The sequence below is a fragment of the Phaethon aethereus genome (genome assembly GCF_964289735.1).
Source record: "Phaethon aethereus genome assembly, chromosome: 9".
NCBI classification, from domain to species: Eukaryota; Metazoa; Chordata; class Aves; order Phaethontiformes; family Phaethontidae; genus Phaethon; species Phaethon aethereus.
Genome location: NC_138585.1, coordinates 20098083 through 20122818, shown reverse-complemented (window position 1 = coordinate 20122818; position 24736 = coordinate 20098083). Strand labels below are relative to the sequence as shown.

At 37.7% G+C, this 24736-nt stretch overlaps 1 protein-coding gene across 1 annotated transcript; it reads right to left on the bottom strand.

Annotated features, from left to right (window-relative positions):
• Nucleotides 1–718: 718 nt before the first annotated feature.
• CCDC39 (coiled-coil domain 39 molecular ruler complex subunit) lies at nt 719–24237 on the bottom strand (the record flags this gene model as incomplete). The annotated part of the gene is given in 20 exon segments (XM_082003903.1): nt 719–884; nt 1515–1603; nt 1841–2020; nt 2153–2293; nt 3594–3700; nt 4884–5043; nt 6097–6220; nt 7501–7709; nt 9030–9167; nt 10475–10639; nt 11313–11507; nt 14785–14917; nt 15214–15317; nt 17010–17201; nt 18877–18999; nt 19089–19184; nt 20140–20298; nt 21346–21492; nt 23363–23482; nt 24127–24237. Coding segments are annotated over 20 exon segments (2859 nt in total).
• Nucleotides 24238–24736: the final 499 nt, after the last annotated feature.

The following is a 24736-nucleotide window of genomic DNA, read 5'->3' as shown; positions in this document are numbered from 1 at the left end:
AGCGTATTCCATTCTTCAAATGCCCCAAACACATTCTCTAAGTAATGTAAAAAAAAGGAGGGTTTTAAAACTGTGCTTATTGTCTTAGTAAGTTCAAGCATGGGCCTTTGGTTTTTGTTTGGGGTTTTTTGGCGTTAGGTATGTGCTTTACAAATAGCTTGAATGCAGCAGGTGCAGTGCTGTGGCAAAAGTTACGCTCTGTTTACAAGGAGATCTCCAAAGCTGGTTGGAAAAACAGGAGCTGGTATCTGGCCGAACACACAACACCAACTGTACTTACCAATTAAGTCCATGGCCATAGAAAAAGTACAGTTTTACTGGCTTTAGTCATAGACTGTCATCTTTCAATTTAGATACAATCTGAGATGACTATTTAGTAGTCAACATTGAGCTTCTTTCCTGGGTTGTTGCGATGTAATCTAAAACTATTTTGACAGCAGTGAAGATACTAGTTTACTAAAATTAATGTCTTTTACGTAACTCTCCTTCTCATTATAAGAAAAGTGAATTAGTGGCTGCTGCAGGGTTTTGCAGATCTTTAGTTATCCAACAGCACAATAAAAGTTTATTTTATTACATACAACACATGCTTAGCATTTCTCCTCGATAATTTGCTCCATACTGTAGAATAAAGTTAAAACATCTGTTTCTGACAGAAATTAATGCTAAGATTGCCAAAAGACCTTGATAAATAATTTAGACTATGGCCTTCAGAAGATTACTTGAGACTTTTTTTGCGCTTACAAACATCGGAGGTGCTGGCTCTACTGGCTGGCTGTGAACCAACAGCAGCTGCTTCGGCAGGAATGGTGATAGGCAAGCTCAGCTCTATGACTTTGAGTGATGAAGTCTGACTAGAGCCTGAACTTGTGCTTCTGGAGGATCTGAAAGGCAAAAATACTCATCAGTATACAGAAATCCCTACGTCTAAAACACAGCTTCTAATGGTGGCTTGCAATAAAGCTCCCCAGCAGTAACGTTTATTCTAGGCAAGATCCCCTACAACAATCTGCAGTCATTACCACCAATCACTTAAGTAACCTGTGGGAATGTTGGATCATAACTGATCAACCATGTTACATGCACTATTAGTTGAATGTATGTTGAACAGGGGGAAAAGGTATCAGTAAAAGCATCTGTGTCTGTCTTCCCTATTTAATTAGGAAAGGGAGCTCACGCTATGACATGCAAAATGTGGCTTGAGCTCAAACGTGGGCTTTTATAATATGAAAACACTTTTTAATTAGAGCACAGTTAACAAAAGTAAATGTAATTCTTTTGTGATTACTGTTTTATTTTAAACTAATGGATGCTGAAGTAAATGTAGTTCTGTGCTAGCAAAGTCTAGTAAACTTACAGGTGGGACAGTATAAGGAGAAAGTTTTTATAGAGTGTTCAGGAAGTAGAGACAAGATTAAGACCTTCAGGAGTGAGGAATTCTGTCATTTAGGGACTAATTGTGGTGGTTTAAACTCTTAAAAAACCCACAAACATCACCCATTGCTAGCACTTACCTCGTAGAAGCTAGAGAGCTTCGTGTGGATGGTGACTGAGAACTTTGACTACCACCAGCAGAGGCAATTGTAGGAAGCCCTAAATTGGACTAGAAAATTTGGAAAGAAAAAAAAGTTGACCTAATGGTTGTATAATAGCACTAGGTATATCAGGAGGGTTTATAATCCTTTGTATTTGAAGAGATGTTGAAAGCAGATGAACACTTCTTCCTCTTTTACCATAAGTATAGTTTATTGTTAAATTTAAGAGTTGCCTGTGAAAGACACTCATCAGTAGACTAGAGCTATCAATCAAGATTTTGGTGGCAGTTAACTGGAAAGCTCACCTGGTGAAAGTACATCTGAAAGGGTGTAGTCAAATCTGGATTTGCTTCTAGAACATCAGCTAACAATTTGTCAATGTTTCCGTTGAAGCTTTTCAGTTCACGAAGATTAATGTCTCTCTCTTCCTCTGTTTCTGTTGTAGTTTTCTTCAGAGACTGAATTTCTCTGGATAGTCTAGAACACTTTTAACACATTGCTATTATGAAAATGCAACTTTTTTTTCCAAAAACCTGCTAAGTTTAAATCCTGTAGTTCTAACCATACTACTGTCTATCACTATAAAGTCAGAAGTTGTCATTAAAGAATATACAAACCTGTTTTATAACCCTGTCTAGTTTTGGCTTCTGTTCTTCTATGTCTTTATTCAGCTGCAAAACAAGGGCTTGTTTTTCCTTCTTTTGTTCTTGGAAGTCAGACTCCTGCTTCAGTACTGTGTCAAAATTTTTTTCCATGCTCTGCAAATTCATTTCAACAGTAGTTTTAGTTTATACAGCAGTTCTGATATCCTTTTACTTTTTTTACTACTTTGTAGAAGGGTCTGTTACTGCTACTACTTGTTTCTAAACATATAACACAACTCAAAACTTTCTGCTTGTCATACTGTTTAGTGGATAAATACCCAGATAAAAAGACCACCAGGTGATTTACGCATCTTTAAAAAATTCCTTTGAAGTTTTAAGTCTCTATTTTCAGATGTGCCTGTGAGCAGTGTCTGCAAAAGGTTTACTTGGCACAGTAAATTGCTAACGAGTGAAAACTATCCTAAGAAAAATAGCATTGTTTCCCAGAGGAAGAATTGGACGCCCTTGACTGGAATGAATAAAATCAGCTCCATAACGATGGCTCTGAGTTGCATTTGGTTTTTTTCTTTGAAATAATAAAAAAGCAGGAAAGGGTATGCCTTAACACTGCATTATATCCTGGGACTTACTCCCTGATGAAGACCTGTGTCCCTCTTTACTTTCAGAGATGTTCTTTCTTAAGTAAGGTGTATGCCTGATGGTGGTAGAATAAGCAATAGGAACATTTGTTGACCTGTATCCAGTGCCTCAAGGCTTAGAACAATCACATGGCCTGTACCAGGCTGTCTTTGATTTCTTCTGAACAAGAAAGTTTTAACTAAAATGTCACACATTGGAGTTAAATGTTACTCTTCCTTAAGAGCCGAGTGAGCTTTTCAGTAACGAGGGGAACCACAAGTAAGTCCTTGATGTGGAGCTTGAACAGAAGCTATCCTTTACCTGCATTTAATGCTCAGCCTGTTAAGAGACAGCTAGCTCGCTTTAGCTAAATTAATAACATTTAAACTGAAGGACCTTTAAATGCTAATAAAACAGAGTATGTTCTCCTTGAGGAATGCAAGGACCTCGATGCCAGAGGGCACAAAATGTGTGGATTTTAATCTCTGCAGTACTGGCCAGGAGAATACAGTTACAGTGGTGTATGCTACACAAAAGTACAACTGCTTGCTTGGATGCCTGAACAGCATCTGTCAGTGTGCACCTGGGATTCTGAAACTGCTAGCTGTACGTGACAGAGCCTGGTTTCATTCTGATTTGAGAAGATTCAAAATAGCACTCCATTTTTCAAAGGAGAAGGAGAGCATTCCAAGAAGCTGTATCCATATTCATACAAAGCATAGGATATAAAAGAGAAGGGCAAAAATTTGTCCGAGAATTTCCTATTCTTTCAACAGGATGGTTTGCTTGGATTTAGCTATATACTGTTTGACCAGAACTTTTGCCTGTGTTCTACCTGGAGATTTTCCTGAAGTTCCTTGATCTGTCTTCGTTTGTATCTGTATTTCTCATCAGCAGCCCTTTTCTCCTCCTCTAGTTTCAGTTTTTCCTCATACTCCTCACCTGCGATCCCAAACAATGAGGCAGCATTAATGCTGGACAAGCAGTGTATACAACTCCCATCTCCACTTTAAAATAAGATGCACTTTAAAGTAACTGCATCACAGATTATTATTACACCAGTGCCAGGAGTATTACAAAGACCGCAACATTTAAAGTTTTTTTTAAATACTCTACTACTAATTCCAAACCACTGTGGAAAAAGTAACTGGCTTCATGAGAGAGAATGACTTAAGAGCTACTGTTTCCAGAGCCAGCAGAGGGCACAGAAGTTAAATAATCAAGTATCTTCTAGAATTAAGTTTATGTAATTTCTCATGGTGATTCTGCTTTTTATAAGCTAAACAAAGAAAGTTCCACTGAAGGACAGCAAGCTCATGAAGTCTCAGTGGCAATGGAAACAAGAGATGAAAACGTTTTCCAGAATTCTGAGGAATTTCCAATATCCAAAAATTTGTAGTTAGTCCATGTTTTAAAATCTGCTGACACCACACTAAAATAGCGCAGCCGAAGTTTTGCTCTCCCTCATCGTTTTCCCAGATGACAGGTTACTGCTTATTTTCCCCCTTCCATGTGAAAATCAGAGATGATGATGATGATGTAGCTAAGGGATCAACCTTCATCACCAGAGTACTTGTACCAGAGCTGCCCTGGGTATGGTTTTGTGCCCAGGCTGGCTCAGCCTACCGCGAGGCGGCCAGCAGTGCCACAGCTCGTTCTGCTTCTGTAATTTGATTGAGTAGCTGTGTGTGATGCAGCACTACAGAGAAAGTGGTGCTTTTTCTACTGCACAAAGTTTTATCCACTAGACCGATAGACTTCAATGGGCACTCCTTTCTCCTAGTAATGACTTTTTTCCCCTCAGTAATTGTCTTTATGCTTTAGCCTTTTCTGAATGCTCCTGCTTATGACTATTCACAAAATGTACACAGGCTTAGAGATTTTCACAGAGATCAAGATATAAGAACATAAATATTAGTTAATTACTCCTTACTGCACTTTCTTGTGTGCTTATTCTGCTGAACTAGTCACAGCAGCATGTGAATTGCACTCCCTTTTGCTACTATCAGTTTCTCTCTCTGATTCATTCTTTTGTGCTATGGAATTTCCCTAGCATATACCTACCATATGAGTTATACCATCATCTGTAACTCACACAGCAAATATCAATTTCTATTTTACGTACTTGTCTCAGTGACTTCCTTGAAAGAGTTTCGGTAATTGGTGTTGCAGTTATTAAGTATGCACAAAGTGTTTTCCAGAGCTACAATTTCTTTTTCAGCTTTGCAGATCTTTGCATTTAAATCATCACCTTCACGTTGAAGTGCTTCCTTTTCCTGTGCAGCCTGAAAATAAAACTGATATTTTAGGTGACTTCATGCATACTGAAAATATTAGGAAAATTATGCAGAAAAAACCCTGCAATATTTAGGGGTTAAAATCCTAGGTCAATATGGGGCTTATCTGTGTTGTCAGGCATGAACTGAGATTTGAGTTATTAGGTAACTGGAAGGAATAGCTGTTTACAGAATTGGAAGTTCTTTGAGGTATTTCATCCATGTGCATTTCATTATAGGTATCTGCCTCTCCAGCTAAGCTCACAAGTCCTGATTAGCAGTATCCACACTGTGTACGAAGCCATTGCCACGCTTTGCACTGCTGATGTGAACTGCAACGCGTGCTTCACATGTTTCCTTCACCCACAAAATCCAAGTAAGACTTGAGATTGTATGTTTTGTAAAACTACTGGGAGAGCATTAAAAAAGTCATCCAGTTTGCCTAGGAATGACTCACTTGAAAGTCTTCATTCATCTGATCGGTGAGATTTAAGAAACAGCCAGCTGGTGAAGGGATGTATTTTTTATAGCTCCTCAGAAAACCTGCTATGGTGAAAAATGTCCATAGTTGTAGAGGGCATAGACCCACAGTGGCCCTAAGGGTTTTACTGGGGGTCTTCTGCTGTGCTGGATCTCACAGTAGCAGAAATACCATCAGTAAGAAATTTAACACTTAAGAATGAGAAAAAGATGGACTTCAGAGCCAAGATCACAGCTAGAAGCATTTTGCTTTAAGAGGAAATCAGAGAATTTGTGGAGATCAAAAATAATGGATTTTTGTTCCAAAATCAGGGTATTGCATTAGGGATAAGGACTAGTAATTCCCCTGAAATGAAATTTTTCAAACTGCTCAAAATTAAGGCTCCACCGACATTAGGACTGACCACAGAGATTCATGTAAAATTGCTGTATCATTTACATAACCAGCAGTGTCAGGTAACATAAAACAATCGGACTGAAAGTAAGCAGTAGGCAAGGAGATTCTCTTAGTTACTTGAATAGAACCCAGGGAAATCTATAGCTTAAATACTTGAATTACAATGAATTATGTTAATAAAATACCTTAATTACATAGTAGGTATGAGTTTTCTCCTCTTCTCCTTCAGGTGGCATCATGACAACAGTAAGAATTTCGTATCTGCATCTCAGTTTATCAATTTTATTTAGGCGATCTTGGAATTCAGCACTGATTTATTGTGAGAAAAAAATAAATGGGTTGAGAAAGTGTTTGCCTGGTAGTGTTTTGTGGGCAGTTCTTGTTACAGCAGTTTAAATTACTGCTACTATTCCAGCAGTCTGACCATGTGCTAGGAGGCAGGCGGGGCAGCAGTTGTGCTGCTAATTGTTTTTTGTTGCTTTCTGTGTTCTCCCAGCCACAGTCATACGTTTTTCTGGTTACCTACTTTTCTCCTGCAGTTCTAAACTGTGTCAAATTTATTTTCATATTCCAGATCACTTCATCCTGGGAGGCTGTGCCATCCTCCTCCCTAAAATTTTTTAAACGTTTGGCATTTAAATCCTACAGCTGCACAAGCTGCCCCCTGCTGATATTATCTTAATATTGCCACTAGTAGAGAAGGGTAAACAACGGTAGGCAACAACCCCAAATCAAATTACATGGAAGTATCAATTAGCTGTGTAATTAGTAAAGGGAAAAGCCACACAGTGTGCGCTCTCGGTGAGCGGTTAAGCTTCGGTCACGCTAAATCACTCCGATTTCCCGTTGTGTGGGGTGTGGTTAGAGGAGTGAATAAAAAGCCTGCCAGAGTTCAGCAGTTCAGCTGCTGAAGCATTGATTGTTGGCTGGATATAGATCCTGGGATTTTAGAGCTAAAACTGTGCCAGATGCTTCATAGTGATTATTACAGAAGGGAAAAGTTATTTCATATGTGGTTGCTTTATAAGAGAGTACATACATAATTCAGAAGATTCAATTTTGTTACAGACAACACATAATGGAGAGCTCATTTGTTACAAATGTAAAAGCAAAAAAACAAACCAAAACACACAGGCTTACTGTACGAGACAAAGAAATGGCAGTTTATCAAGCAGTTAGGAGTAAACCCTCTTTAAAAGCAACTTTTCTGTTTTAAATACTTTGTTGTATCTCCAGAGACACGGATTTCACATTTCCTGATCATTTTGAAAAATGCAGGGTCACAAACATGGCACTTACTTTACTTTAAGAAGATCTCTGCAAGTGAGGTTTCCCCTCAGGACTGGAGAGGATCTTCACTAACAGAGTAAACACTTGTTCACCAAGTGGTTAAAGCTGTAGGCTGGATTTCAGAGAAGGCATCTCTCACTAGCCTCAACTGTCCCAGTACACAGCTTTGGGCAAGGTTTATTTCATCCTCAGTTTCTCTAGTTGGTGAATTTGGGTAAAATGCTTTTCTTTTTCAGTAAGTCCCCATATAAAATGCACTCAATAAACATTACAAGTTTAATTTATATGAGAATAGTTACCTTATGCGTTGCCGTTCCTGACCCACAAGTCTTATCTGGGAATCCAGCATTGCCTTATGAATTTTAATCTCCTCAGTTCTTTCTGCTATGGCTTTCTTTAACTCCAATTTTTGTTTTTCCAGTGTTAGAACTTTATCTGTCTTATTACACAGAGTATCTTGAAGACGGTTCAATTCTAGTTTTAAGAGATTATCTTCGACCATCATCTCCTAATAAATGCCAAAAAGGTCTCCAAATAAGAAAGCGTTGTTTTCAATTATTTGTAACGGTTAATAAGTTAACAATTTTTATAAAGCATCCATTAGACACAGAACTGTAAGACTCATTCTGCTCTGCATTTAAAAGTGTTCTCAATTTCTCATTTGCTACCAGTTTACATGGTGAGTGCGATAGAGGTAGATTGTTTCCTGAATGGTTTTATCCAAATTCATCAGACTTTCTAATTCAGACTGAGTTATGCGCTGTTAGACTTTTCCATCTACAACTTTCAGTTTAGGTAGTTTCAAAGAAATTAAGAAAGTTCCTTGTAAGGTCTGCTTAAACAGTTAACTTGAACCATTATAACTCTTGTGGAATACATTCTAGATCCTGTAGGTCTACAGGTCATGCTGTTATATGAGCAAATTCATATATACCAAAGCTTATGAAAAGCAGCAAGTGGTGAACTTCATCATCATGCAAACACTTTGAATCATTAAAAAAAAAAAAAAAACCTCTTATGGATCCCAAACTTTGTACCATTTCTTCTGAGTTCTTTTATGCCATCAGCTTCTTTCTTTTGTTCCCCTGAATTTCATCCCCAAAGAAAAGTTCCAGCTTAGGGAAAGAGAGAGTTTTCACTGAGGAGCAAGAGCACCAGTTAAGTCGACAGGAAAACTTCCCCTGCTACTTTAACCCTGTATTGTTCTACTACCTTAGTGCTTCCTTTAGGAAGGCCAGTGCTTATTGCAGGTAAAAGCGTACAGTAATTAGAGGATTAGGAACTGGGGTTTTCTGTTTATCAAAATATGGGGACAAGGACTTCCATTTTATTTCTCATTCCTTAAACTGGAACATAGATAGATCTAAACCATCTGCTGGAAAAAAACCTCACAGTTTAATAATAAAACTGAGCCAAAGTTACTAGCTGGCATCACAGATTGAGAATAAAAATTCAGTGCTAGGTAAAGACATCCTTGAACAGTAAATATATTTTCTATTTTAAAGGCAATCCTTTCTCAGAAAGCAAAAATAAAACCCACTGACCAGGTAGATACTGTGGTATAAGTAACTTGATTAAATTGATAACCAAAAGAAACTTTATGCTGCGTACACAGGATAAGCAATGCTTTGTCTAGTAAGATAATGGTGATGAAAGTGACTTCAAAGGTTAGGAAGTCAAGAAACTACAATAAAGGGTTCTTATGGATATATTGATATAACACTGTGGGAGGCAGACAACAGCCTTCCGATCTAGTCACAGGTTTGTTTGTTTAAAACACACAAACAAACATGTCCTGTATTAGTAAAGTTGCAAAATAATACTGTACCTGCTTAATGGTTTTAGCTTTTCTTAACTCCTGATCTGATCTCTCATTGAAAAGATTTAGTTCATTTATCTTGATCATCACACCACTTGTTTCTTCTCCTGTCTTATCCATTGCTCTCTTGAGGAAGTGGACATCACTCTGTTTCCAGATAAGTTGCTTAATTAATCTCTGTGAATGTAGTTTGCACCAAAAGCTACCAGTTAATTTTAAATGAGATATTTCCAAGTCCTGGAACCAGGAACCATCATCATCTTGTGTCCATACGCTGCTCTGCAAACAGTACCTAGGGCACTGCAGACCTCATGCAGAGCACTGTTGCAATACTAATGTCATGGCTTGTTTTATTTGGAGTGTAGTAATTGTTATTCATACAACATAGATCTTTCAGCCAATAAGGCAATTCTAATATAATCGTGTATTTTGGTCTAGATTTAAAATAAGAGTCTCCTGGCGTGTCTGACCATGACTTTGATATTCATGTTCATAAAACCATCTGTCTTTGACAAATACTCCAGAGTATGAATAAATTCCTGGGGGTGTATTTCAGTGTTTGATTATAGTCACTGCTCAAATTTTGCATCTGCTCAAAACTGAAGTGTGAGCACCAGTTCTCCAACATTAAACCTTGGTTTTGCATGGATCTCCAGATAAAGGGCTCTGCTATAAGCAGTTTCTTCCACTTGCTAAATTGAACAAATTTTTTCTTAACTATCACTTTGAGAAACCAGTTGTGATGTTTTATTAAAAACCTGATTTCCAACTTTGTATGGTTTCTCTTTTGAAAGAGATTTCAAAATGAGCTAAAATGTAGCTGGTTAACAAACAAATAAATTTCTTATTAAAAAAATATAAATTGGCTACAGAATAACTGACTACATCTCTACAGGAAAGGTAAGTGCATTTTTTTAGAGAATTAATGATGGTCACTGGATAGTGGAAAACTAGAGAACAACCATGTACATGCAAAATTCTCACATGGGAATAAAGACAAAAAAATAGTCTTTCTGAATTACATACCAGGATGGGGTCAACTAACTCAAATACTGTACCTTCAGTTCAGTAATGTTACTTTGTACAATTTTAAAATGCAACTGTACTTACAATTTTATGAAAAATATAAAAGCAATTAGTAGCATCACAGAATAACAAATAATATTTGTACATGGTCCTAAAGATAACTTCAGACATTTGCAAGCAGTCACACCTTGAAATGAAAGCTAAGCTTGCTTTTCAATGCTTGTCTTCATGCTAAGGAGTCATGTTGTGCAGTCATGTCCTATTTTTCTGGAAGATACAGGGAATGTATGAAGTTTTCCACATTGTTTACACAAAGTTCAGAGATCTTTTAATTTCATACCAAGTTATTAATAAATTGGACCCAATCTACTTAATTCACTGAGGTTTCTAGGTGTTACACAGTCAACCGCATGTTCTAAGGACGTTACCTGAAGTTTCTTGTGCTGCGCATGTAAAACGTCATATGCATTTTTCTTTTCTTCTAAGGTTTTCTTAAGTTCAGCAACTTTTGCTTCCAAAACTTGTTTTTCATCTGCATTAACCTCCCCTTCTAACCGTGACAGCCGTCTCTGTACTTGTTGAATATAAAAATCCTGTTTTAAGAGAATGAATAGTCTGAGATAAGCAGTTACAGCGTTCCCATAAAGCTTTAGCTGGATATAACACTGGATATAAACTTGGATCTAAACATTGGCTTTCAGACAGTCACCCAATTAAGCTATTGTTTTATAATAATTTATGGCTTATAGACCTTATTAGCAAAACACTCTTAGATGACTGATACACAGTGACGGTTCAGGAGTAATCTTCTAGCAGCGTAACAAAGCACACTCGGCAGAGTCTGCTGTAGGGAGGCTTACAGTGGAGTTGCCATCTTGCTGTCACCAGTGGATGCTGATGTAAAAGAGCAAAATTTCAAAGTGATGCATAGGAAATATGCACAAAATCCAATTAGTAAATAACAGGATATTGACATGTACCTCTTGTATTGCTTTAAAAATTTACCCTAAGGTGTCCGTGGTTCAGAGGGATCAAAGTTAAGAACTGATTTGAGAAATTAGTGGGAAAAGCAGCAGATCCAAAAAATAATGAAATACACAAGTGCCTAATGTAAGTGATATTACAAGTTTCAGTTATTTCAATTTTACCCATATATCTAGAGACAGAAATAAATGCAGGCTTCAAATTATACTGCATGGAATATCCAAAATGGTACTCTCATTGAATCAAAGAAACTTATAGTATGAAAGGATGTTAATATTTTACCTGGTTATATATTAATTCTTGTTGTTTTAATGCATCTGCATCGAGTCTGTGCAATCTACTCTTAAGATTTTTAAGTGATGTTCGACTTCCCTCGATTTCCACTAGAACACACTTCTCCTTATCCTGCTGCACCTTTAACTCTTGAGTCTTCTTGAAAAGTAGCTCTTGTAACTGGTTAATTTCTGTTTCTTTCTCCTGGTGACAAATTAATCATTAAGTAGTAAGAAGCAATTATAAGAAGCAATTTCTGAGGAATTACTTGCCTTTATTAATCATATATAGAAAGATGAAAAAATTTCAATACTATATCCATTAATATGAACACTGAATTTCATAGGTCTTCAAAATGGTTAGCAAGAAAAGTCTTTGATGTGAAAAGAAAGTAATTTTTTTTTTTTAACTTGCATCATACCCTACTATTACATGACCTTTTTTCTCCATTATGGGAATGCTACTCTTTTCAGCCTTTCAGAAAATTAAATTTCTGTCATCCTTTCAAAAAAAAATAAAAACACGCCTTCTTATTGCTTCTGGTATATGCGAGTATTTGGTGAAATACAATACAAAGCTTTCTGATGGTTTATTAAAACTTCTAAGTCTGTGTGTATGCACATGTGTGTTTATCTAAGTTGGAATAATTTTTTTTCAAACATTAATTACACATTTTTAAAATCACTTCCTTATTCTCAGAGGTAAGTTGCCATTAACACCTACATCAGTGCAGGAAATGAGGTCTTAGTAAGGTCTGTTGCAGTAAAACAATGCTGAACATTTCAGGTAACCTGAAGGTACAGGTTATATTTCAGGTAACCTGAAACTTACTGACAAACAAAACTGAGATTATTTTCTTTTTATAACACTAACAAGGAAGACAACAGCATTCTTTCCGTCCCTCCTTCTACCCCCCCACCCCCCCAAATACCCAAGGGCCTTCCACAGCTCAGGCCATTCAGCATGCTAGTCTCCTCTATGGTACGTCTCTAAAGCGAGGGATGTGGCATCACAATCCTGTTCCAAAAGACTCATTTATGTTATCTCAAGTCTGGTAGAGTTTGAAGATTCACATTTAAATTAATATAGTAAAACACCTTAGAATTAACTTTTCTACATTGATCAAAAATGTGCTTATTCTTGATTTTATATGTATACGTTGTGAAATTTGCTTGTGAATGATCTTGCTGGCTTTAATCATGTCAAAAGATAACTCCTTCTCTAAGAGCTCACAATCACATCGTGCCAAACAGGTTTTTTGTAGTTGAACTTGCAGTAAGTGCAATGCCAAATCCAAAACTCAGGAAGTAAAGAACAGGTGTAAGTTTAATATGAAATTGTTATGGCCTGTAGCATTTTAGACTGATGTCAATAGGCTTTGGCTCATGCCCGGACAAAGCAATTTAATATCACAAGTAAACTGGTTTTATGCATGTTCCCAATTCTGAGTTGTATTTCTGAAGCTAATGACAATGATGAATTCGTTTATGAAAACTGAATCACAATTTGACCTTCATTTCATAGTCTTTCTTGCGTATCTAAATTCGTTTATTTAATCAAAATTGTTTCTCTCCCTTTAAGTGAGGTTGTTAACTGAAATATGATAGTCTATAGCTTCACTGTGCAACAGTGCTTTGCCACAGACCAGAAAGGGAGAAGTATCACAGAACTAATGCGCAAAATGGTGACATTTCATCCAGATTGTTCCCGTAAATCTCTCTTCACAGTAAAGTAACAGACGCAGCAAATAGCCGTATGTGTCTAATGGTGATGGAAAGCATGCTTCTGACTAATTCATTACAGACATTGTTCAAGACCAGTTCATCCCAGTTAATATATCACCCTGAAGCTGTGGAACTGCCAAGCTCAATCTCATCTTAGGTTATCTGCCACAGATGCAAGTAGAGATGCCCTACTAATGGTTTAGCCACCCTTGTAACAATCTTAAGGGGAAGCAAGTAAGGTTTTCATTTTAATGAAATGCTATGTCATTCTAACTTGTTTTCAAATTATCTGAAAAACAAAAAGGCCAGTAAGTAACGCCTGTAGTTTAAGAAACTCTCTATAAAGGAAAGACATCCCCTCTCTAGTTTCTGTATGTACATTTAAGGTGTACAGTTAATGCCTGTAGAGTTAAAAAGATTGAAAAATAACACTCAATCTACTGCAAGGGATTATTTCACATACATGCTACAGGAAACACAAAATAGGAAAGAATAGACAGGAGTATGCACAGATACAACTTTGTTGTCACTTCTGTGGGAACACCTGCTGTCACATTCATTTTACAAGAAAGCAAGTTTCAGCATATCCAATTGTCCAGCAGAACGTAAAAAAAAAAAAAGTCTATCAAGTTCAGTCAGAAGCTTAGTAGTAAAATACTTTAAGAGAATTAGCAGCAAAATGACAAAGCAGTAGAAACATCTTCTGAAATGCAGGAAAGTTCAGATGATTGCATTACAACATTGCATTTATTCAAAAGCCCTTTTCAGTTCATCAGATGATAATGAATTAGGCTATTTTTATTCCTGTACTTAATTTGCAACATAAAGAAGTGGGTCTTGAATTTTTTAAACAGTATTATCAGACATATTAAAACAAAATAGTCACTACATTACAACTTGTACATACCACTTCCCAGATTAAAATCTTTATTCATCATGAAAATGAAATCTGAAGTGAGCCAATAATTATTTAATAGTCCACAACAAGTTAGATATATCTGAGTATCATGTAGTAGAATTAAAATAATGAAGAAGAGGAGACTAGGCCAGCCAAATCTGATTAAAAGACTTCAAAATCTTTTTTAATCCCAGTTTGCCAAAATCATAGCTCTTTGTAGGTTTATAAATTTTGGTGGTGCTTTAATAAGACCAAGTAGTTTTCAGTGGTAGTGTTACTGAAAAGTCATCCTGACAAGACACTCATTCTTTAACTACCTTATTGATGGGAAACTGATAGAAACTCCTCAGCAGCCCATAGAACAGAATGTTTGGAGACATAAACTCCCAAAAGAGCTAAGCAAAATACAAGATTTTGAAATTTTTCAGTATTGTTACAAAGCAGAAGCAAAACATTCCTATATCTTTATAACAACGTTTGCCACATTACAGTAAATACTATTTCAAGTTAGCCAAGAAGTTATAAGTAGCTTTTAGCTGATGTCAGAAGTAAATGCCCTGTTCAATACACTGATGCAGTCAGAATACTGGTTTTATATCTGATCTGTACAATGACAGTTCCAGTATCCTATGTTAATATATGGAGACACCATCTTCTGAATTACCAGGACCTCTTATTTTCCTCCAGAGTTTTCCCAACACAGATACTGATGTATCTACATGCACATTACTTCATTGTTTGATGAAATAGCTACATGCCATATTAAGATTTACATTTCATTTCAATCCGTGTTTGTTCTAGATAGAGCTTGCAAATTCAAATTAATCCTCATTTGTAGAAACAATGAAAAACATTTTACCTTGACAATTTTTTCTTCTTCCTTTAGTATTTCTTCCATCCGCAAAGCTTTGTCTTCTGAACTCAGTGTCTCCTCAGTCACAAGCTTCAGCTTATTGGAAAGGCTGGCATTTTTTTCATTAAGAAAGCTTAATCTAAACAAAATTACAGGATTTAACAAGTTAAACCTATGTTCCGTGAGCAGTTGCCTAATAACGCAGGCTAAACCTACGATAACCAAGGCCATAACTGATTTTTTCATACTGTTTAAGAACAAGGATTACGACAAGTATTTCCTAAATTGCCCAGTGCCAGAAACTATGCAGGACACGAAGTAACCACAAAGTTGGAGGCTTTGATCATCAACAGTATTTAAGGTTCTTTGCTAGCTTAAGGGTTTGATTGTATTATTAATGCTTACAAATGACATTTTTAAATGTCTGTTTCTTACCTGGCTTGTTTTTTCTGTATGTCTTTCTTCATATTGTTTACTTGTGTTCTCAAAGACTCTAGATCAGAAGCAGTTCTGTCCACAGTGGATTTCAAAGCATCCAGCTAATAAATTACAAAATGGAGCAAATCAAGCTCTTTCTTACTTTGGTACACATTAAGATATTTAAAATTGTAAGGGACCTTTTTATTGGAAAGTATTCCATTTCTTTTTAACAGTGTTTTCCAAATGAGAAGTGCTACAAATTCTGAGGTGCTGTAAATCAGCACAGCTAGTAAACTCAATAGACTAAGTTACATAATCTGAATACTGGAACAAAATACGTAATTATTAAGAATACAGAATGAATTATGAAAGTGCTGTGGGCTGCAATTCTTGTCCAACAGCACCTGTGTAAGTGGAACGATTGTTTTCTAGAGCACAGCTGACTTCGATGAGGTTCTTTGTGAACATGGATACCTTTATATCTCTAATAACTATTTCTAATTCAAACTTTGCTGGGTACATAAAATTATGTTAAGATAAGGGAACGCTGTGATAAAAATACACAGACATTTAATTTGGTAAAAAAATACAAGAGAGCATACAGTCATTAACAGGATAGGAATGCTTTACAATCAGTAGCTCATTAGTCTTCATAGTGTAATTGTCTTCACTTTCACAGATGAAGAAACCTGGTCAAGGATATATAGTAGGTCTCTCTCTGTACCAGAATGAGAAACTGGGAGGTCATAAGTTGTCAACTGAACTGTAAGTCTGTTTCTTTCCTTGTTTCTTACCTGTGCACCACAGAAGTTCTAACACCTAATAATGGCAGACTGTTCTCATTATCACATTATGTGGTACTAATTGTGAAAAACTTCAAGCAAGAATTTCACACCTTAGGAGATGTAAACCTACCAATTCTGTGAACCCTCAAGTTTGCATGAATTATAGGGTAATCTAATAGCCTACACCTTGTTTGAGCTACCTACAGTTTAATTATCAGGATATCAGTTTATGAACCACCTACTACAGAAAACCTATCCAAAGTTAAAGGCAACAGCAGATGCAGGTTTTTTTAAAAATCACCAAGCTTGCTGAGTAGCCCAGTGTTACCAATTTCTTGTTACGAGAAAACTTGCTCAGGTAATACAACTGTATGCCTTCTCAACAGAGCCAGGAGACTTGAATTACCTCTTGGAAATATTTCTACAGGCATTTAAGTAATTCAGCAGTGTGGCTCCTCCCTAGCTTTTAAGTGCAGTAAATATAAGAAACAGAGTAAGTATGAACAGCATCAAGCATGGCTTGTTCACAGGGCAGCCCTATACTACTGCCTCTTGATTAGAAAGCCATGTGAAAGTGTCCGGGTCTTTTTCCCCCCAAGAATTTTAACCTGACTACAAGGCCATCAGCACTCACTTCTGGGAGCACAGGATAGGAACTCTTTGGAATCCGGAGGAGATTTCTCTCATCCTTACACAGTACTGCAGTCTACGTACACTACAGGCAAGACGCACCTCCTTCTGAAGCATCTAATAGCATTACACCATCTACAGGAAAATTCATCCATTTTATACCAACACAACAAAGAATACAAGCTAATCTCTTCACCACTATCAATGAAAGAATTAAAGGATCCGAGGGTTGAGATCCCAATAATCATCAGTAGACTGAGAAAGGCAGACATTTTATTGAATTATTAAGAATCTAGTATAAAACCAGAGAAAAGCAAATGCTGTTCCTGTATTTCCTCCATCTAGTCAAAAGTTACAGTTTCAGCCTGTTTTTCTGAACTGTTTGGTCATCCTTACCTCATTCTGTAGCTGAGTCCTGTAAGTATCCTGAGTTTGATACTCATTTCGGAGACTGGCAGCTTCCCGTTCAGCAGAAGAAATCTTCTTTTCATATTCCATATTATTAAGAGTTTCATTTACTAAAAAGGAAGTCTTCTCATTCAGCACAATTTCTTTCTTTCTGATCTCCTGTTTTATCTCTGCTATTAGCTATCAGGATAAAAATATTTTAGATTTGCTGGCATTAGTTAAGATGTGATAGATTAATAAAGGGTACAACAAGAAGACAGATTGCTGTTAAAAGCATTCTTTGTACAAGACCCAATTATCACATCATTCTTAAATTATTTTGTGCCACTAATACATCACAACACCAAATATTACAATTGATTTGTATTGGCAACTTCCAAAATATCCCAGTATTTAAAAAAAACATGACGCTATAAACTTGTATGAAATAAAAATAATTTTTGATTGACTGAATAGGGGAAAAAAAGCTGTATGAACAAAACTTTGGATAGATGATGTGGAGGAAATACAAGAGGAAAATTACAATGGAAACGATGTTTACTTTAGCCAACATTTATAGCTATTCAGCTATTTCAAAATTGTGTATTTTTAAAGGTTAAGTAAAAGATTAGCTACTGTGAAAATTATATTGTAGTTCTAATGTAAAAAAAACAAAACAAAAAAAATCTGTTTACAAAGGCATCAGTAGGACTATTCTATGGACTACTAATATATGGAAGGTTGGCCAGAGCTGGGGTTTTGTCATTTGTTCTTTGCAGGAATCTTCTGACCTGAAATACTACGAAATCCAAAATATTTTAGCTAAATTAGACCATTATATTTTCTGTTTGGTAGTATTTCTTCTGGCTTGTCATTTCCTATTATTACTTTTTTTAGAGTTATATCTTAAGCCTGTTTAAACCGTGTTTCTGCTCAAGGTATACCTAATACCCACATGGGCAACATAACAAAGCTGATACTCTTTCAGCAGAAAAATACTATCAGAGATAAGGATTTAGGTAGAGCCTTCTTGTACATGCAATTATGCTTCCCCTCCCCGCCCCAAGACATTGTTACTTTAGAATCCACATTTATAGAATTTTTCTCTATACTGATCCTTCAAGCTTTTTCTATTCCCCTGCAGAACTTTCCAAGGAGTTTCCCTTCTCCTGACAAAGCCGGGATAAAATATACTTTATTTGTACCTCTTGCCATTGTACCATCTGTGCATAAGACACTAATAAAATCAGTGAAGACTATATCTTTTAGAAATTAATGCTAACTCATAATGCCCAACAGGATTTTTTTTGGATTAGAAGAATGTTGCTTCTCTACATTTGCAGAATGTACTTAAGGACCAATTTTTAACATTAATGTGATTATTTCTCATAATTCTGACACAAGTGTTAGTCATGCATTTGTTCACAGAGGTAGAAATGCTAATTCCTTAAATTGTATGTGTTCTATTTTCTTTTTAATATTGCAGCCCAGACACAGAATCAGCTCCTTGCCGTTGACTGTCTGTACTCTTAAGAAACAACATTCCATCTTGTTGCTTCTTAGATCAAAAAAAAGAAAATACTGAAATTAGTATGCTTTGCTTTTCCAACAACCTGGAGGTTGAAAATTAAACCTTGTATGGTATCAAGCAGGGCACCATTACTTACACTGAGATGCTGCTTTCAAAATAAATTCTGAATACATTTCAGTAATATCTAAAATTTGAAACACCTTAATAAAATAGAGGTAAACACAAAGAGAACACTGATCATCTAAAAGACCAAATCATTCTATGGTGAGTGGCAAAATGCTTATCAATATCACAGACACAAAAGTAGTCCGATACACTGATAGGAGTCAGTTACAGCAGTTTTACCAAAGCACAATGATCAATCTGTTGATCTCTTTTTTGCATCTGTTGTATTGCATTCTCCCACTGCCTGATGACTTCTTGCCTTTCCTGATGAACTCTGCGAAAATCTTCAGCTGTCTTGTCAAGCTCTATCTGTGTAAAAGGAAGCACCTCCATAATTTCTGATTTTTAAAATTTCATATATATGAAAGATATCTTCAAGAACTTTAAGCACAAACCTGAGCTGTTAGGGTCTCTGTAAGCTCGTTATCAAGAGCTCTGCGCTTCTGATTTGCTTGCATGGTCAACTTTTCTACTTGAAGGGTTAATGCCTAAAATGAAAGAATACAAAAATATAATGTATTTGTAAACAAATATAGAATGTCTTATAAACTCTTAAGGTCTGCTATAATTAGGGGTGAAATTACTGAGGCATCAATTTTATTGTGTTTTAGACAGAAGAAAAAAACCTGAGAATCTAGCCTCCCAACTTTTTAGTCATACAAGAGGCCATAATCTCTTGTCAGCCCTCGGTACAAGACTGCAGTAAGGATAAAGTAACCCTCCACCACATATAAATGTGTACATGGTGTCCTCAGCATCAGCTATAGCACATTAGTCTCCCTACTATGTTGTGTGACTTGCTAATATAAATTATATCAGTGAGACTGTGTAAGCTAAAGTTTTTGGGTTAAGTATTTACTGAGTAAAAATCATTTTTCTCCTCCATGTATTTATGGGCACAAAAGAATATTAACCAGGGATATTTAGCCCTAAATTAATATTATACTTGAGAACTAACCCTTATAAAGTCTAAACTTGTGACTGGAGTGTCTATTTATACCATCTTTCATTATTCTAGACAGCTGTGCTGAAATAGCCATACTTTGTTCTCAGTATTCTTAGCAAATTGAGTTCTAACGAGAAAGTTTATTTGTCCACACTTGGCACGCTTTTTTTAACAAACTCCTCTCAATTCAGCGGCACTGATTTCTAGACTTTATTATCAATTTGTGCACTTTCTCAGAAAAATTAAAACTTAAGTTTCACCCAGATGAATAAACAAATTAATGTCCTCAATTATGCCTTTCACCTTTTGGAAAACTTGTTCTCTCTGACCTTCAAAATTAACCTCACATGGAATTGCACTGTTGTGCTAAATGGAAACCAGTTTAAAAGTGTCATTGTACAAAATCTTGTCTCAGTCTTACCCAACCTGATAACATAACAAAGTCTTCAAATGCTAAAATGCTTCTGTTTCTGAAAATTGCTGTCATTTCTACTTACTCCTAGTTTCCCTTCATCTTGTTGTGCATACTTCTGGATTGTGATAGCATCATTATCTTTACGATTTGATTCCTTTATCCAGCTCTCCAGAACTTCCTCATCACAGTTCATCTGCTGTTTTAAGTTTTCCAACTTCTTAGTGGTTTTATTTATAGTATTCTAAAAAAAAATCAGAGATAAATTAGAAGGTTAATATTAAATGTCTAATATTTTCTTTGAATAGTAATTGAAACAACCAGTTCAAGCTACTGTAACAAGTTTATACACATGTTGTTGCCAACAGAATTGCTAGGGGAGGGGGTTGTTAATTGTGTATTATTCTACAAGTCCTGGTCTTGAAGAAGAAACAAGAGAGTAAATCACCTCAAACTTAAAATGCAAATAATTTTAAAGAGAAAAGTCAACCTCTGGTGAGATACGCCTATATGCAGGATATATATTCCACACAATAAACTGATCTGAGGCATCATAGGGTAAAGTTTCTCCCTCACACACTAAGGCCCAGTGTGTGGGCCTTATCCTTATCCTGCATATCAATTTACAAATGGCCCCACGTGACTGTGAAGAGTCTTCCCGATACAAATATTAGAGAATTTGGATCCAGCTGAATAGCAATGATGTCTTCATCCTGCAACCTCTTCTGAGAGACTGGAGATTATGAACAGATTAATGAGAAGAGAGCAAATTAAAAAAAAACCAAACATAACTTAAATTAATCATAGAAAGAAAAAGAGACAGTTCCATTAAACAGAAAAATACTTGTAGTTAGATAGCATTAGATTACTACTTTTTTTTAATGTAAAGCAAATTTTTGATCTTGAAATCACGATCCAAGTTTAATTTATGTGGAGAAGAAGATATGCCACCAAGAATTTCATTTTTAAGCCGTAAAGAAACTACTTGCGAGAATTAACAAGATGGTGATATGGATGTGTGGATGTGTATCTGGCATTAAGAACTGTTCTTAAAACAGAAATCTTTCAATATCTAGTCAATATTTGCTAAGCCTTGACCTGTCTATGCAAGGAGATCCTTAGTGTTGCAATACTTGCCTACACAGGGAAAAGCACATCCAGATAATTTATTATAATTTATAAGTTTTAATTATAATTAGCTATTCCTGACTTATACTGTTATTTCTGTAAGTACAAGTCATAAAATCTAACTGCAATACAAGTGTTCTCTTACAAAAATTTTAAGCCTTACTTCTTGACTGTTTTTCTTTTCTCTTAAGGAAACTATCTCATCTTCCAGTCGTTTAATCTCGCTTTTGAGATGTCCACGTTCTCTCTCAGCAAGGGCTTTAAAGTGTTGTTCAGTTTCAATTTCATTCTTTCTGGCTTTGTAAAGAGACTAGAGAAAAATACAGTGCAACATTTCACAATAAACAAAAGACATATATCAACAAAACCCCTTTTTTCACATACAACCAAATTCCAAGTCAGAGACAGTATGATTTCATCATGTAAGTATAGGAAATTTCAGAGAAACTTTTTTGTTTGGATTTTAGTATCTTAAATATATGTATATATATTATATATATATGTATATATATGATATATATACACACACCCCCATTGTACTGTATCAGATAGCCACAGATCAACCACTTATAGCCCTAAAAACTCAATTCAAAGTTTTTTCAACCAAGATTCAGATTCTTAATCTTTCAACATCAAAATCTTAGTCGCTTGATCACCAGAGACTTTACATTTCAGGAGGCACAACAAAAGAAATAATTTTATTGTTTTCTACTGAGACAGAACACCACCAGGCTGGCCTATAGCAAGATCTCTATATTGTCTAATCTTTCTGACAAAAGTGATTTAACGGGTATTTTTTTTCCTTACATAAGAAGAAATCTATTACTTACTAGAAACTTCTCTTAAACCATAGAATAGTTTGGGTTGGGAGGGACCTTTAAAGATCATCTAGTTCCAAACCCTCTACAACGAGCAGGGACTTCTTCAACTAGATCAGGTCACTCAGAGCCCCGTCCAACCTGACCTTGACTGTTTCTAGGGATAGGGCATCTACCACCTCTCTGGGCAACCTGTGCCAGGTTTCCACCACCCTCGTTACAAAAAATATCTTCCTTATTTCTAGTCAAAATTTACCCTCTTTTAGTTTAAAATGGTTACCCCTTGTCCTGTCGCAACAGGCCCCGATAAAAGGCCTGTCCCCATCTTTCTTCTAAGTCCCCTTTAAGTACCAGAAGGCTGCAATAAGGTCTCCCCGGAGACATCTCTGCTCCAGCTTTTCATCCACCAGCACCTCCAAGTCCTTCTCGGCACAGGGCTGCTCTCAATCCCTTCATCCCCCAGCCTGTGCTGATACTGGGGGTTGCCCTGACCCAGGTGCAGGACCCTGCACTTGGCCTTGTTGAACCTCACGAGGTTCACACAGGCCCATCCCTTGAGCTTGTCCAGGACGCTCTGGATGGCATCCCATCCCTCAGGCTTGTGAACTGCACCACTCAGCTCAGTGTCACCTGCAAATTTGCTCAGGGTGCAGCTGATCCCACTGTCTATGTCACTGATGAAAGTATTAAACAGTACTGGTCACAATATGGACCTCTGAGGGACACCACTTGTAATAGAGCATAGCATGTGCCGTTTCTTATGTGCAGATTAAAACTTGAGCGTAGCACAAAAAAAAAGTTGTTCAACTGCAGGAAATTTTCTTAAGACTCTTTTACCTGGCATACTTTACCTGAAAAGTATACAGCTTTGATTCATGAACTCTTTAGAAAAACCACCCATTTTGGCTAATTAACTTGGAGTGTAAGTGAAGACTTACACCTTAACCATTTCACTTCATTTTTCATGTCCATGAATTAACTCTTCACCAGCATTTCACAACTAACTCTTGACCATTGTAGAGATTATATTTTTTTTTCTCTCCTTACAATGATGTTTTATTTTCCTTGACCAATTTTTTCTTAGCATCTACAAAAAGTCCCCATTCATAAAGAGTTCTAAAATACATCCTTCTTGGCTTTCTTCTAGGTAGAATCATTTGATCTTGGATGGTCTTTTTAATGACCATCAAGTAGTATCACTGAGATACATAGTTTAACTTTTGTTTCCTCTGGAAGTCCTGGAACGAAGGCCTGACTAAACTCCAACAAACCTGGCTAAATATATAGGGATACCACCCACAGAAAGATACTTGGGTTACAACTCTGTCTGATGAAATGGATCTGCTACAGGTAGTGATTTACCTGAGTGAAGCCGTACTCTTGTCTTACATTTTTCAAATGAGATGTCATTGCTTCTATACGCTCTTCAAAGTCGGTCAACTCATTTTGCAGGTTTACTTTTTCTTTTTGCATCTTCATCAGCTATTTAAGAGTGAGAATTGTCAAGTAACTATTTTTAGTCGAGTGCTTATTAGCTGCAACTACTTCAAAATATAGTCTTTGCACTTACTAATCAAAAAATGTAAGAAGCACGCACTACATTCCTGCACAGTGGTGAAATGAGACATTTTGGAAGAAGAGGTAGTGTCACACTTTTGCCACAAAGTACCTTATCAGCGAGATAACCAAAGTCGTCGGGGCCCCCACCGCTGAGCCGGCGCTCACTCCACGGCCAGACACACCCCACACCCACCCGAGCTTCACTAAGGGCAGGCGCGGCCTCTGGCCCCGCCGGCCCACCGGCACGCACACCGCTGCACCCAGCCGGCAGACAGGACCGGCAGCCCCGCGGCGCACACCCTGAAGGTACGCGGTTCCCGAGCTTTAAAGCGAGGGTCTCGCTCCCCGTTTCCCTCCGCAGCTCCGCGGAACTCGTGGGGTTTTCCTCCCTCTCTACCCGCGTCCCGGCGGGCAGGGCAGCTCGGCTGCAGACGGGGAAGGGTCCGTGGCGCCCTGAGACGGGCGGGGAGGGGCAGGGCGCCGGCGGCCCCTCAGAGCCGAGGGGCCGGTCCGATGGCAGCGCCCCAGGGATTCTTCTCCCTCCCCGGCCGCAGCCCCGCGCTCACTTCGTTCTCCAACGCCTTGTTCTCCGCGTTGGCCACGGGGACGGCGTAGCCATCGTCCCAGCGGAGCTCAGCCAGCACTGAGGCGGTGGAGCGGCTGCTGACGCTGTCCATGGCCGCTGGCGACTGCAGGCGACAGGGAACCGCGCAGGGCCGGGCCTGGCGTCGCCTGGCCCCTTAGCAACGCCGAGCCCCCGGCGACCGACCAAGCGGGAAGTGGCTGAGGCAGGAGCCGCCTCCCGCCCCGCCCCGGCCGTTGGCGGTCTCTCCCTCGCGTCCTCTCCCCGGGAACGGCCTCGGCCTGGTGGGGCCTGGGCGCTCTGCGTTTAGAAATTTCTGGTCGAAGAGCCGACATCAGCTCGTAAAGAGGGTTTACCTTACTCGTTACTCGTTAGCAGGCTTACCAGAGCCCTCTAGAGACAATGACCTTGCCTGCAGCCGCTTGTAACCCTGCTGAAGTGGAAGGCATCAGACCCAGTGCCTTCGACTGGCACACTGCTGGCAGGGCCTCAGTGTCCCCCCACTCAATGGCCTCCCTGTCAGAGCCCCAGCCTGCATCACAGCTGCATCAAATCTGGGGCCCGACCAGGTGGGGTAGCTCACCAGTTGCTGA